The following is a 12,851-nucleotide window of genomic DNA, read 5'->3' on the forward strand; positions in this document are numbered from 1 at the left end:
GTCTCCAACTATTAAAAGCTACAAAATGGTCCTCCAACTATAGTGGTTGTTTTGTTGAGTCCCCAACTATTAAAACTTACAAAATAATTGTTCAACTATTCATATTTTAATGATGTTTATTGACACTATAGTTGCTTTCAAGCACTGGCTCGATAGCTTAATGTTTTAAACATTGATTTGATGACTTAATGTTTTAAACATTGACTTGATGACATATGTAAACAAAGAGTTTTGAGATCAAATTTTATCATATCCCAATCAACAGGTTAACATCCAGCTCAGACGATCAACAACTTTTTAACGGAAAATGAAGAATTTGAAACATGTGAATAGTTGAGTGACAATTTTGTATCGTTTAATAGTCGGGGGACTCAATATAACAATATTGTATAGTCGATGGATCATTTTATAATTTTTAATAATCAAATGACTCAACAAAACAATACCCTATAATTAGGAAATCATTTGTATATTTGCTCTTTTTTTAATAGTATAGAGGGGTTATATCGATATATAATCTTTCTTAGTCATTTAAAATGCACACACACCTTGTTGTAGACTTAATAAACTATTGGTTGCGAAACAAGTGTTGGGCTAATGTTTTGAGAGTCGTAAGCTAAGACATGTTCACTTTACCAAACCCTGTTTTGTATAGTCTCATATGGATTAGAGTTGGTAGTTTCAGAACTACTTCCACTTCGATTCATATAGATTTCATGGACAGTGTGAACATCTCAAACTTATGCTTGTTTCCACCTGAAAGTTCAAAACTGACTGTGGAACAAGGCAGGCCAACCACAGGACTTGTACATGTTCATGTAAACAAATGAAATTATCCATTTGGTACTCATCTAATTATATTTTTTTCGTAAAAGCGTACATGATTCTATATTTTGTTTCAATTTTAATTACCGACCGGTTAAAAATTAATCGTGATGTGGGTTTCAATTTTTCTTTATTTTTTCATCATTTTCGCTCTCCTCCTACATATTTTTTGCATCATGGAGTGTGTAATTAAAATGATTTTCTTTAGAAAAATCAATAATCAAAAATGAAATGGAAGTGATCATTTTAATAGTTTACCCTCATATGAATTTAGAGGTTGAATATGAAGAATCAATCATATATGGTAACAATGAAAATGTTTCTTCTAACACTAATGCAAATTGTCACGGCCTTGAATTTAGATCTCAGTCATGTGTTCAATTATTTGGTAGAGAAGTTTTATATTGAGTTTTAGGTTTGCTTAAACTACTTGACCTGATATTTGGAAGATACTAAAAAGTCCGATGTCTTAATGAAAAGGATAGTGACATTTTACCAAAGAATATTCCGAGGATTATTTTCTTAACTAGTGCAATATCATATCTAAAGAATGTAATCTGCTAATTGATGTGATTTATTATAAATTAATATAGTTGTCTTAGAAGATTTGTAGTATGTGGATATTTACCTTAGCCATTAATGAAAATGGACTTAGACGATCGACTCAAATTTGATCGTCTAAAGCTACATGAATCATTAGGCAGATCTCTACTCCCATGACATAATACACAACTTCTTGTTGTCCCTAGATCTATAAAAGATTATGCTTCACCTCAAGTTGAAGGGATCAGGGTCGGTTATTAGGGATGCACTCTGAGCAACCAATCGGGTCCTCATTAGGGTCCAAAGTTTTTCCATTATATTTTTTTATTTTTATAATTGAGTCTTTTAGTTTTTAAAATTTTATTTTTTATCTTTATAATTGATGTCTCTAATTTTTGTAATCCTACTTTTTTATCTTTATAATTGAGGCTCTTAATTTTTTCAATATCACTTTTTACATTTATAATTTATGATCTTAAGGTTTTCAATCTCACTTTCTAGCTTTATAATTGAGCTCCTAATTGTTTTTAATCTCATTTATCTACCTTTATAATTGATGCACCTAATTTTTTCAATCTCGTTTTCTAACTTTATAATCGATACCCCTAGTTTTTTAGTCTCACTTTTTACCTTTATAATTAAGGCCCCTAACTTTTTCAATCCTATTTTTTACTTATATAATTTAGGCCCTTAACTTTTTCAATCTCACTTTTTACCTTTAAAATTAGGACCCCTCATTTTTTAATCTCATTTTTACCTTTATAATTGAGGTCCCTAATATTTTTTAATCATACTTTTTTACTTTTATAATTTAACCGTATAATTTATTGTTCTTTATACAATTATAAGTCTATATTTTAGTTTCGCTCATAGTCCCGAAAATACCTGAGACGGCTCTAGAAGGGATTAAATTCAGTATTTTCCCTCCATAAGTTGCATTCACTCTCTTTATTTGGGTGAGCTGCAGATTGGTTAGAAGAGCTAGTTGATGATTCTCTAACCAACTGGGATCATATTGTAGAGAAGTTCGTCCTCCAGCCAGGGATGGATTGAGGGGGTGCGACCCTAGAAGTTTTAAACTCACTTATATTTTAAGTTTTTCTTTTGTATTTTCTATTGATTATCTAATTTCACATTTCCTAAAATTTTATAACTTCTCACTCGCTACAATTTTTAATATAACTTCTTAAATTCGTACCCTGTCATAAATTCTTACGTTCGTCATGTACCAATTATAACAATCAAGCAAAGAAATGACGTTATCAATTTCCAATAATATGATGATAAAATTCTACATGAGGCATGTGAATGGTTCAAGGACAGTGAAACAAATGTTCGCGCCATCAGATAATAGAGTGGTCGTTAATGCGACTAATCATAGGGGCATAATGAGCATTTTCATCTGAACGGTGTAAACCCTAAACCCTAAATCCATTAATGTTAATTGGAGCACTGTAATGTTGAAACTCTTCGAAGTGGTAAGGAGTTACCGAGTGCCTTTCCATCTGACGAAGTTAAAAGTAATTTCCAGCTTCGCCAGTTGAAGAGAGTTGTTATAGAGCATCTGAAAAGTTGTTGGGTGAATGTTAGAGATGAAACAGAAAAGAAAAAGCAATATGAAGAAATGATTAAGTCGGGTAATCATCTTCCATTGTTCCCTCCAAGGTTGTAAAATAAGATTGTGAAGCTCGACTAATGAAAAACCATCCAAACAGATCCCCTTAATATTGGAACAACCATTGAAATGCGCATTCAAATAATCAAATTTTCGTCCCAAAAGAAACGATTGATTGCTCTAAATAAGCGAAAAGTATTCTATTTTTCTCAATTATAAGAGTTAAACATTTTGCTTGAGTAAATAAAATATAGGAAGAATCAGTTTTAGAGCATGAATTAACCTTTTACGATATGAAGAGGAATGGCAAGAAGAGAATCTCCGTCATCAGAAAAATACCAAGATTCAATGGGTTCTCAACGAGGAAAGCTAAAAACATCTTGTCCTTCTCGTTGAAAACTATTGCATCTTGATGTTTTTCTAAGTATAAAAATCAATTAAGCTTTTAATGATTTCACCCCAATTAAAATATTTATCGAAAAGATGTTTGGATTTATGATTTCTAGTGAGTGGATAATTTAGGATAAACATTGTAGAGGTGATAACCATTACCTAAAAACAATGCTACTTAAAATCTCATGTTGACATCAAAATAATTAAGCGTATGTATGATAAAATTTAGTCAAATATAAGATAATTCTAATTACATTCAAATAAATGAACCCCTGTTGGTTCAAATAAAATGACTTAGTCGAACAGAAAGATCCCTTTCGTCTATCAAATTAAATGACATTCAAGATATGAAAATAATTTGATTCATGTATGAGGTTAAAAAGGACTTCTGTCGATTTCAAGAAAAGTTTGATGATGAGACCATATGTAATTCATTGAAATTTAAAATGTTAAATGGAGAGTTTTTTTTTTTTACAATGTACGTGAACGCAACAGTCTTTAAGTCTGAAATAAAGCATGAATTAGAGCGCAAAAATCAAATGAGTCCGTGGAGATAACAATAATGGCATCCCCAACAATATTCATTTTTCCCATCGTCTATCAATGCCAAATGAGAATGATCTTTCTAAGTTTCACCTGTGAAAGAATGGCAAAAAAAATTCATAGGATGTAAGAAAATAGTAAGGTTAGGCGAGTTTCTTAGCTCGTCCGCTCGAAGGAGCACCGTCCTCTTTTTTGGACCCAGACGCCTCAGGTTTTCTAGCCCAGGCAGGAGCTCTGTCTGGCTCGTAACGGTAGTCATAGAATAGTTCCTCTCCTGCATTAATTCGTTCTTTGGCAAATATACCCACACGGTGATCACCTGCAACCATAATGACCTGGGAGACAGGTGGATCAGCTCGAGAATGAAATGAAAAATGGCAAAAACAACCATGTGGAACTCCAATGATATCAATAAAACAGTCTTTCTCAAGTGCAAAGGCATCTAAGGTGTACCTTGGCGTAACAATTAGGTTCAGGAGAATGGTTGGCGAACTTCAATTTGTCACCCTTTCGGTATGCATCAAGAACAAACTGAAAAATGACAATCATGGTATCAAAATTTTCTAGGAACATAAAAAGAGAAGATAAATCTTCCAAAAGAAAGATGAAAGGCCATGCCTGATCATTCAGATTGAAGAGAAATGAAGAATTTTCTCGGTCATATATCTTCCCACGCTTATCTGCTTCCTTATGGGAAATCAGCTCCCCAGTGTACTCACCAAGGTACTCATGCTTCCCGACATTATTCTGAAGGATGGGCAAAACTTGAGCACTAAGTTGAAAACAGAAACAGCACAATCAAACAGATGAGTTCTTAAGTTACCTTCAGGAAAGCTCCCCATCCAGATACATCTGATCTTCCAAGCAAGACCTGTACATGCATCAAAAAGCCTTATCAGCACAAAGATACGAATATTCACTATCATAATCTCCTGGTGTCAGTTAGAATTACTCTACAGCACACGAATTATGTTATTCAAAACCAGGGAGTGGTGCTCGATAAAGTGTTTCTTAAATATAGTTTGAAGCATATTTAGACACCCATACATACGAGCTCAATTAAATGCAGAATAGAAAACACCATTACCCTTTGTTGTTGTTTTAGAAGAAGCTTCATATTTCTGCATTCATAATTGTCACCTCTTTGTGGAGGAACCCCGAGACTACCAGTGCCATCACCACAACTGCAGAAGTCAATTTCAAAGGATCAGTGTTAGTTCTACGATTGTATAGACTTACCTAGTAGTTAAGATTAACTCTAATTCTAATCCTAATTATTAGCATATTGTATTAGAATAAAACTCTACAAGGTAGTATAGTTCTAGTAGGAAAACTACTCCATGAATTGTATATAAATAGACTTGTACTCATCATAATTTCAAGGAGAGTTATCTCTTCAATATTCTCTAGCTTTCTTTGTATTCTTTATCTTTCTCGGTAAACTACATGGTATCAGTTGCTGGCGTCGACCCTCAACAATTTGCTCTCGCCACCAATTGGTAACTCTCCTGCGAGCAACCTTCTCGCAGCGCGACTCTGCTTGCAGCGCAATCCTCATCGCAGATCGGCATCATCGCCGCACAGCACGTGCGACCCTCATCGCAGCGCAGTCCTCTTCATCACAGTATTTAGAGCTGATCTCCTCACAGCGCCAGCGCTGCTCTCCTCGATGCTCCTCCAATCGTCGCTTACAGAAGTGTTCCCTACTAATTCGCGACAATCACAGCCCTCTTTGTCGCTATCTTGTAGTGACAATTTTTTCTGGTGTTCGATCGAACTTGGTTCTCGCCCAAGCCCTCGATTCGCATCTCCACCCAGCCAATGTCAATCATGACCGCTGCTAGCTCCTCGGATGACATCTCGGAGGTTCTCTCTCCCTATCCTCATCCGATTTTTGCCGAGAATTTTTCTGCCTCTATTACTTGTCGCCGGTTAAATGGTGACAATTACATTCCTTGGTCTCGATCGGTTCGCCTCTACATCATCAGTCGTCGCAAGCGGTATCTTCTTTCGGAGTCCACACCAATACCCGCTATCGATGATCCCGGATACTCAAATTGGCTTAGTGAAAATACTATGGTTATGTCATGTCTCATCAACTCCATGACCCTAGAAGTAAGCGAAAATTTTGTGCTCTATGAAACAGCTGCTGAAACATGGAGCGCTGCCAAGGCTACTTATTCCAATCTGGAAAATTCAGCTGCCTTGTTCGAGATTGAATGTCAGCTTGCTAATCTGAAGCAGGACAATATGAATGTCACCCACAACTGGATTTATTCAAATCTCATGCATGGAGATGTGTGAATGATGCTCGATTGTTTAAACAAATCGTGGAAAAAGGTCAAATATTCCAATTCTTATCCGGGTTACATCAAGATCTTGACGAAGTTCGAGGAAGAATTTTAGGTCTTAAACCTCTTCCTTTGATTTTTTTGATAAGATTTGAAGGCCTCATTAAAAACCACCTTCTTGATTAATGGAGTTTATGTGAAAACTCCTTAATCAGCGAAAGATGGAAAAGAGTGCCTTAGAACTTTATTAAATAAAATAGGAATTACAACCTAGAGAAAGAAAACCCAATAACCCTTACAAGTAGCCACTCGAAAAATCAAAATACATAAAATTCAGCCTATACCAGCCTTTGCTAAGGCATCAGCTTCCATATTAGCTGTCCTTGCAACCCATCTAACAATTCCCCCACAAAACCTAAGTTTTACAACTATATCTTTAACAATAAAAGCATACACAGTTGGACAAGAATCAGCTTTAATAATCCAGTCCACTGCAATCATGGTGTCACTCTCTACAATCAATCCAAATTTTTCCCTCCCTTGGATAAATGAGACGAAAACAAGTCCCCTTTGAATAGCCTCGAGATCCTTCAAAGTTGGAGGACCCGGACCCTCTGACTCCTGAAAAGTTCCTAATATTGCACCAAGATGATCCCTTAAAATGCCTCCCATCCACTTTTCTTCCAATCACTACTAGTGGCAGCATCCACATTCAGTTTAATGAAGCCTATAGGAGGACACCAGGGAATAAGAAGACTTCAGGAAGTTGTAGGACGAATGAAAATCCCCTAATGAAGGTTCCGAAATTAACGAGTCTTTAGGAATAGAGATATCCTTATACTTAGCTAGGAACCAAGATGCAAGCCTGACTCTTGTTAAAAAGAATAATTCAATCTGATCCAACTTTCCCCTTCAAAAACGATAAAATTTCTGGTTTTCCAAATGGTCCAAATAACAACCCCAGGAATGAATGACCATATAGCAGAATTTGGCTTCAACTCTTCCCAGCCTAATAGAAAAGTTTTAGCATCTTCATGAAGAAGAGAACTAAAACTCCACAATTTTAAAAATTTATTCCATAATGCCCACACAACCGAACAAGAAAAGAATTAATGTGAGGAAGAATCTTCAAACTTTTTACAAAGAGGACATAAAACATCATCAATTCCTTGAACTCCTCTTCTTGCCAATTCTGTTTTAACAGCAAGCTTTTGTTGTACAATTTGCCACAATAATGTTTCAACTCTTGGTGGTAGTAATCCTCTTCAAACAACCTTCATCCAGAATTGAACCTCTTCAGAACCAGTAACACACTTCTTAACACAAGAACCGACTGAAAACATACCATCCCCACTGCCTTTCCAAATCAAGCCATCACTAGATTCCTTAGACAAAGAAACAAAAGAAATAGTACTCATCAAGTTACACCAATGTTCCATCTCCCACTCATTTAAATTTCTTCTAACTTGAACATCCCAAATCCAGCCTGATGGATGAAAATCTCCAAACTCACATAGTTTTCCTGATTTATTAGTAGCAATCAAGAACAATCTTGGAAAAAGGACCTGTAACGGATAATTTGTTGCCCAAACGTCCTGCCAAAATTGAATGTGCCTTCTATTGCCAACTTGAAAGATACATAAGGAACGAAAATTAGAACCAAATGGATCTTGCTTGAAATAATTATTAACCACTGATTTCCACTGCCAAGAAGTACAAGCTGGGAGTTTACTGTCAAACAATAACCTAGAGGAATCAAAACTATATTTAGAACAAATAAATCTCCTCCAAACAGAATTCCTCTCGTTTGCAAATCTCCAGGACCATTTCCCTAGCAAAGCTCTGTTCATGAAATTCAGATTACGTACTCCCAACCGTCCCTCATTCTTAGGTTTACACACTTCAGCCCATTTAACCCAATGAATTTTCTTCTTACCATTGCCACCTCTCCATAGAAAATTAGACATAAAAGAATTGAGGGCCTTAAGAATTGAAGATGGAATTTTAAACATTGACATAAAATATGTGGGCACAGTGAGCATAAGACGGATTTAATCAAAACCATTCTTCCAGCTAGTGATAAAGTCGCTGCCTTCCAACCTGCTAATTTTGAATGAAAATTCTGCACCACTAGTTCCCAAATAACTGAGGAATTCTTTGTTGCACCTAGAGGCAAGCCTAGATAATTAGAGGGAAAACTACCCACTGCACAGCCAATGGAATCTGCCCAAGTTTGAACCTCCTCTAAAGATATGTTTACTCCGAACAGTCTGCTCTTCTTGAGATTTAGGTGCAACCCTGACATAACCTCAAACACTCTAAGCACTCTCTTCACATTCATAATTTGCATCTTCGAAGCCCCACAAAACATGATTAAATCATCCGCAAATTGTAAGTGTGTAATATTGAAAGACCCTTCCTCCTTACCAACTTTCAAACCAGAAAATAATCCCTCTGAAACCGCCCTTAGGATTAGTAAATTCAATAATTCCCCTACTAGATTAAATAATAAGGGAGAGAGTGAACAACTCTGTCTTAGCCCCTTTGCTATTGGAAACTCCTCCGTTGGAACCCTATTAACCAACACCGAAATCGAGTAACACACCTCCTAATCCAACTAATCCAAGTAGAGTTGAATCCCATTTTTTCCATTACCTTGAACAAAATAGGCCAATCAACAATATCGTAAGCCTTTTTGAAATCAACTTTAAATACACAGCCATTTAGCCCTTTCTTTCTCCAATAATCTATACCCTCGTTTGCAATTAGAGAACAATCCAAAATCTGTCAACCGGGTATGAAAGCAAATTGAGTAGGGCTTATGATATCTCCTATACAACTTCTAAGCCTCCCTGAAAGACACTTGGTTAAAATTTTGTAATCTCCTCCCACTAAGCTTATGGGTCTAAAATCATCAAGGCACCCATTGTTAGTCCCTTTAGGAATAAGGGTGATAAAGGTATGGTTAATACCATGCTCCCATTCTTTCCCCAAAGAGAATTTGTGAAAAAAATCCATAATGTTATCCTTTAGCACAAGCCAAAACCTTTCGAAGAAACCCAAATTCAATCTGTCCGGTCCCGGAGCTTTGTTACTATCACAAGACTTTAAAGTCTCCCACACTTCCTCCTCAGAAAAAACCTTCTCTAAAAGACCTTTTTGTTCAGAAGAGATACTAGGAAAAGTCAACCCTATATCTTCAACCTCCAATATAGACCTCTCGTTGAAAATTTTAAAAAAGTGATTTTTTACAGCAGCTTTAATAACATCTGGGTCTCGTGTAAAATTCCCATTCACTTTTAAAACAGTCAATGCATTTTGTTTTCTCCTCACCGATGCACAAGTATGAAAGTATCTCGTGTTTCGATCTCCATCATTCACCCACCTTTGTCTAGACTTTTGATGTCAAATTTGCTCCTCAATTCTATGAAGTCTCCACAATTCTCTTCTACACGCCTTTAACTCATCAACAATCTCCTTAATCGAACTGTCATGCCTTTGGTGTGCTACCTCCTCAAGCTTTTGAATTTTGTTTTCTAAATCAGAAATTGCAGCTCCCGAAAACTTGTTTTTCTTCCCTGCCCATTGTTTGATGGCTAATTTAGAGTTCTTCAAAATACTAAGAATTCTCGATTTTCTCTTGCGCTTCTTGCAATCTGTAATTGTTTGACAAACCATCTTCCTCCATCACATAATTGAAGAGTCTAAAAGGCATATTTCCCCAATTAAAACCACCATTTTGTAACAATAAGGCATTGTGATCTGAGATGGACTTATGAATAAGAGACTGAATAATCTCAGGAAAAGAAGCCAAGAATTGTCCATCCACCAAGAATCTATCTAATCTAGCAAAAGTGAGATAATCTTGGTTATTACTCCAAGTGAACCTTCCCCCTCCATAGGCAGATTGATTAATCCTACAGACTGAATAAAGTGAGAGAAAATCCTCATTGAGACTCTATTCTGAGCTCTGCCCATCTTCAAACAAGTAAACATTGAAATCCCCTCCAACACAAACCGGCAGATTCTGTCCCGAAATGAACTGACTAAGTTCTTCAAAGAAGCTTTCTTTTTCCTCCTCCACAGAAAGCCCATACACATTAATAAGGACGCTTCTGAATTGATTAAATCTGAATTTTCCTGTAACCGCAATGAATCTTCTGTTTATTCAATGACCTTCCCTCTCAAAAACTTTATCATCCCAGCAACATAATAACCCCCCTGAAGAACCAATAGCTGGCGATTCAACAACCCCTTGAAAACCATTTAACCTGTTTCTTCTTAGAAAAGACATTTGTATCTTCTCTGCTTTGGTTTCTTGTAGCCAAAGAAAAGAAGGATGAGAGTTTGCAACTAATCTCTGCAACGCTCTCTATTTTTCCTTTTTACCCAAACCCCTTATATTCCATGTAATTATGGCTAAGTTTTCCTTCATGAATAATATCAGAACAATCTCAAAACCCCGATATGACTCTCAATTAGCCATATTACAGCCTTTCTCTAAGTTAATTATTTTTTCCAAAAAAGCTTACTTCCCCTGCTTGAAGGAAACCCCCAAAATCTGACTAACTTGCCATGTAGCAATTGCTTCATCTAAGATGTCTGAGAAGACTAAAGAAGCTGCTGTAGAAATACTGACTTGATCTATAGCTTCCCTAAATAATAATCTTTTAACTCTTCTACTTGTCAAGCGGGAATTGGAGAAAAGGTTGTTTATCCAAATCACATCCTACAGACTCTCCATCTAAACCTCCACCACCAGGTTCCAGGACTGAATTTGGATCCTCACAATCTAGTAAATTAAGCCCTGTTGTATTAGAAATCTGAGAAAAGATGAGCAAAATTGATCTTCAACCATTTTTGAATCTGAAACAACCTCATTGACAATATTTCCCTTCTGTTCATTCCCATGCCAGTAATTCCTCTCCCTACTTCTTCTGTAAACTCTACTATAACATAGCATTCTCCTCTTCTCTATAGGCACTCTTGGAAGAATGCGAGCTTCTATGCACTGTCAACGACCGACCTCTGGAATGGCCTTTTAATAATTCTGAATTAGAAACTAACATCAATGACTTAGTTTCTTTAGCCTCACTGTCTTCACTACCAAATGAATCATACTTTTTACTAGACCCTTTTAACTGTTTCATATCACTGCTCTCCTCTGCTATTTTCTATTTTCAACCAGTTTACCCAACTTGTTAATTGTGTAAGCTGGCCCAAAAGGAATTATTTTATAACAATCCAGTCCAGACAGCTCATAATCATCTGATTGGGCCTGTGATCCATTAGCCGAAATATTTGAATTCCTAATACCCAAACCTGCAAACTCTCCTCTGTTATTCCCAACGTTTTGTGAACCTGACAATTCTTTTCTAATACTGTTTGGTAAATCTTGGAGAATGTGTTTTCCCTTCAGTTTCTGCAAAACCAGAAAAAATTTCCTCATCTATCCAAAAGTCAACCTTTTGTCTGCATTTCTCTGCTGATTTGACAGAACTCTCCTCAAATTCTGACATATCCCTATCTTCCTCGTCCTCAAACCTCAGCTCACCACAATTTCCTCTAACTGCTCCGACCACCGGAGAATTTTTGAAAAAAGGCTTTGAATCATCATAAACCAATCCAATCTTGATGATAACTCTGAACGATCTCCCATAAGATCCAAGAGTAATAAATTTTGGCACATCAAACGGGCTAACAACTCATAAGAATCCTCGCAGAAGTGAGATCTTCCCTGTTCTTGGTGGAATCATGAATTTCCACCATATTTCCCCATCTCCTAGCTATTCGTTCTAAGGATTCGTTCCAGCATAACAGAGGAATCCTGAATATTTCAACCTGGCAAAAAGCCATAGGAACTCCATCCTCGTTCAATAAAGGAGTCAATCTTTCAAACCACAAGCTTATCACATCTTTCTTCTTTGTCCATGCTTCCATCATATCTTCGTGGGATTTAAAAGAGATAACACAGGAATTCCTGGCATAACCCCAGCCAACAATCTGAACTTCAAAACCTTCATTATCAAAGAACTCCTTAACTGACTTAAAATCCAAGGAAAGCTTAACAATCCCCGTTAAAGAACTTTTGACCCAACTCGAGCTCTTAGACGGAATATGCATTTCCAGAACATTCTTCCTTGCTTTCTCCCTGTGACTCCCTTCAGAATGAAGCTCTGAATACCCCATTGCATTATTTCTCATACTTACAGACAATAAAACATCTTTATACGATCTTTCATCCCTAATATTCCTGCTGGTAAAATCTGTCGCTTTCAACTTTGAATGTCCTGCTGCAGTCGAATCTGGGACCGGAATTACTAGACTGATCTTCCCTGCTATCTTTGGACGAACATCATTGTATTTTGCAACTCCAACTGAAATCCTTCTCCCATCTATCAATGATCCATTTAACATATCTATTGCTCGCTTTAAACCAGATTCCCGCTCAAACTGAACAAATGCAAAAGTCGAAAATCTATATTTAGGATTTCTAGTTTCTTTTGGGATAAAAACTCTCTCCACTGCTCCCTGAGCCGAAAAAATTCCCCTTAGCACACGTCTAGATACTCTCCTACTTAGATTGTCAACAAACACCTTCCAAACCTCACCGGAATCTATCTTGCCTTTCAACTTTTCTT

General features: G+C 36.5%; 1 protein-coding gene and 1 non-coding gene across 2 annotated transcripts in view; both read right to left on the minus strand.

Annotated features, from left to right (window-relative positions):
• Positions 1-2,611: 2,611 nt before the first annotated feature.
• Positions 2,612-2,717, minus strand: LOC120212623. The gene has a single exon (XR_005524722.1). It is a non-coding gene; the product is annotated as a small nucleolar RNA R71 (small nucleolar RNA).
• A 1,133-nt stretch (positions 2,718-3,850) lies between these two features.
• LOC120212542 (histone-lysine N-methyltransferase CLF-like) overlaps positions 3,851-12,851 on the minus strand; it is a 32,136-nt gene continuing 23,135 nt past the window's right edge. Inside the window, 5 exon segments of the mRNA XM_039210816.1 lie at positions 3,851-4,254; positions 4,373-4,450; positions 4,538-4,666; positions 4,743-4,790; positions 5,007-5,103. Coding sequence (XP_039066747.1) covers positions 4,063-4,254; positions 4,373-4,450; positions 4,538-4,666; positions 4,743-4,790; positions 5,007-5,103 — 544 coding nt within the window. The 3' untranslated portion in view covers positions 3,851-4,062.

The sequence above is a fragment of the Hibiscus syriacus genome, unplaced genomic scaffold (assembly GCF_006381635.1).
Source record: "Hibiscus syriacus cultivar Baekdansim isolate YM2019G1 unplaced genomic scaffold, ASM638163v2 tig00110013_pilon, whole genome shotgun sequence".
NCBI lineage: Eukaryota > Viridiplantae > Streptophyta > Magnoliopsida > Malvales > Malvaceae > Hibiscus > Hibiscus syriacus.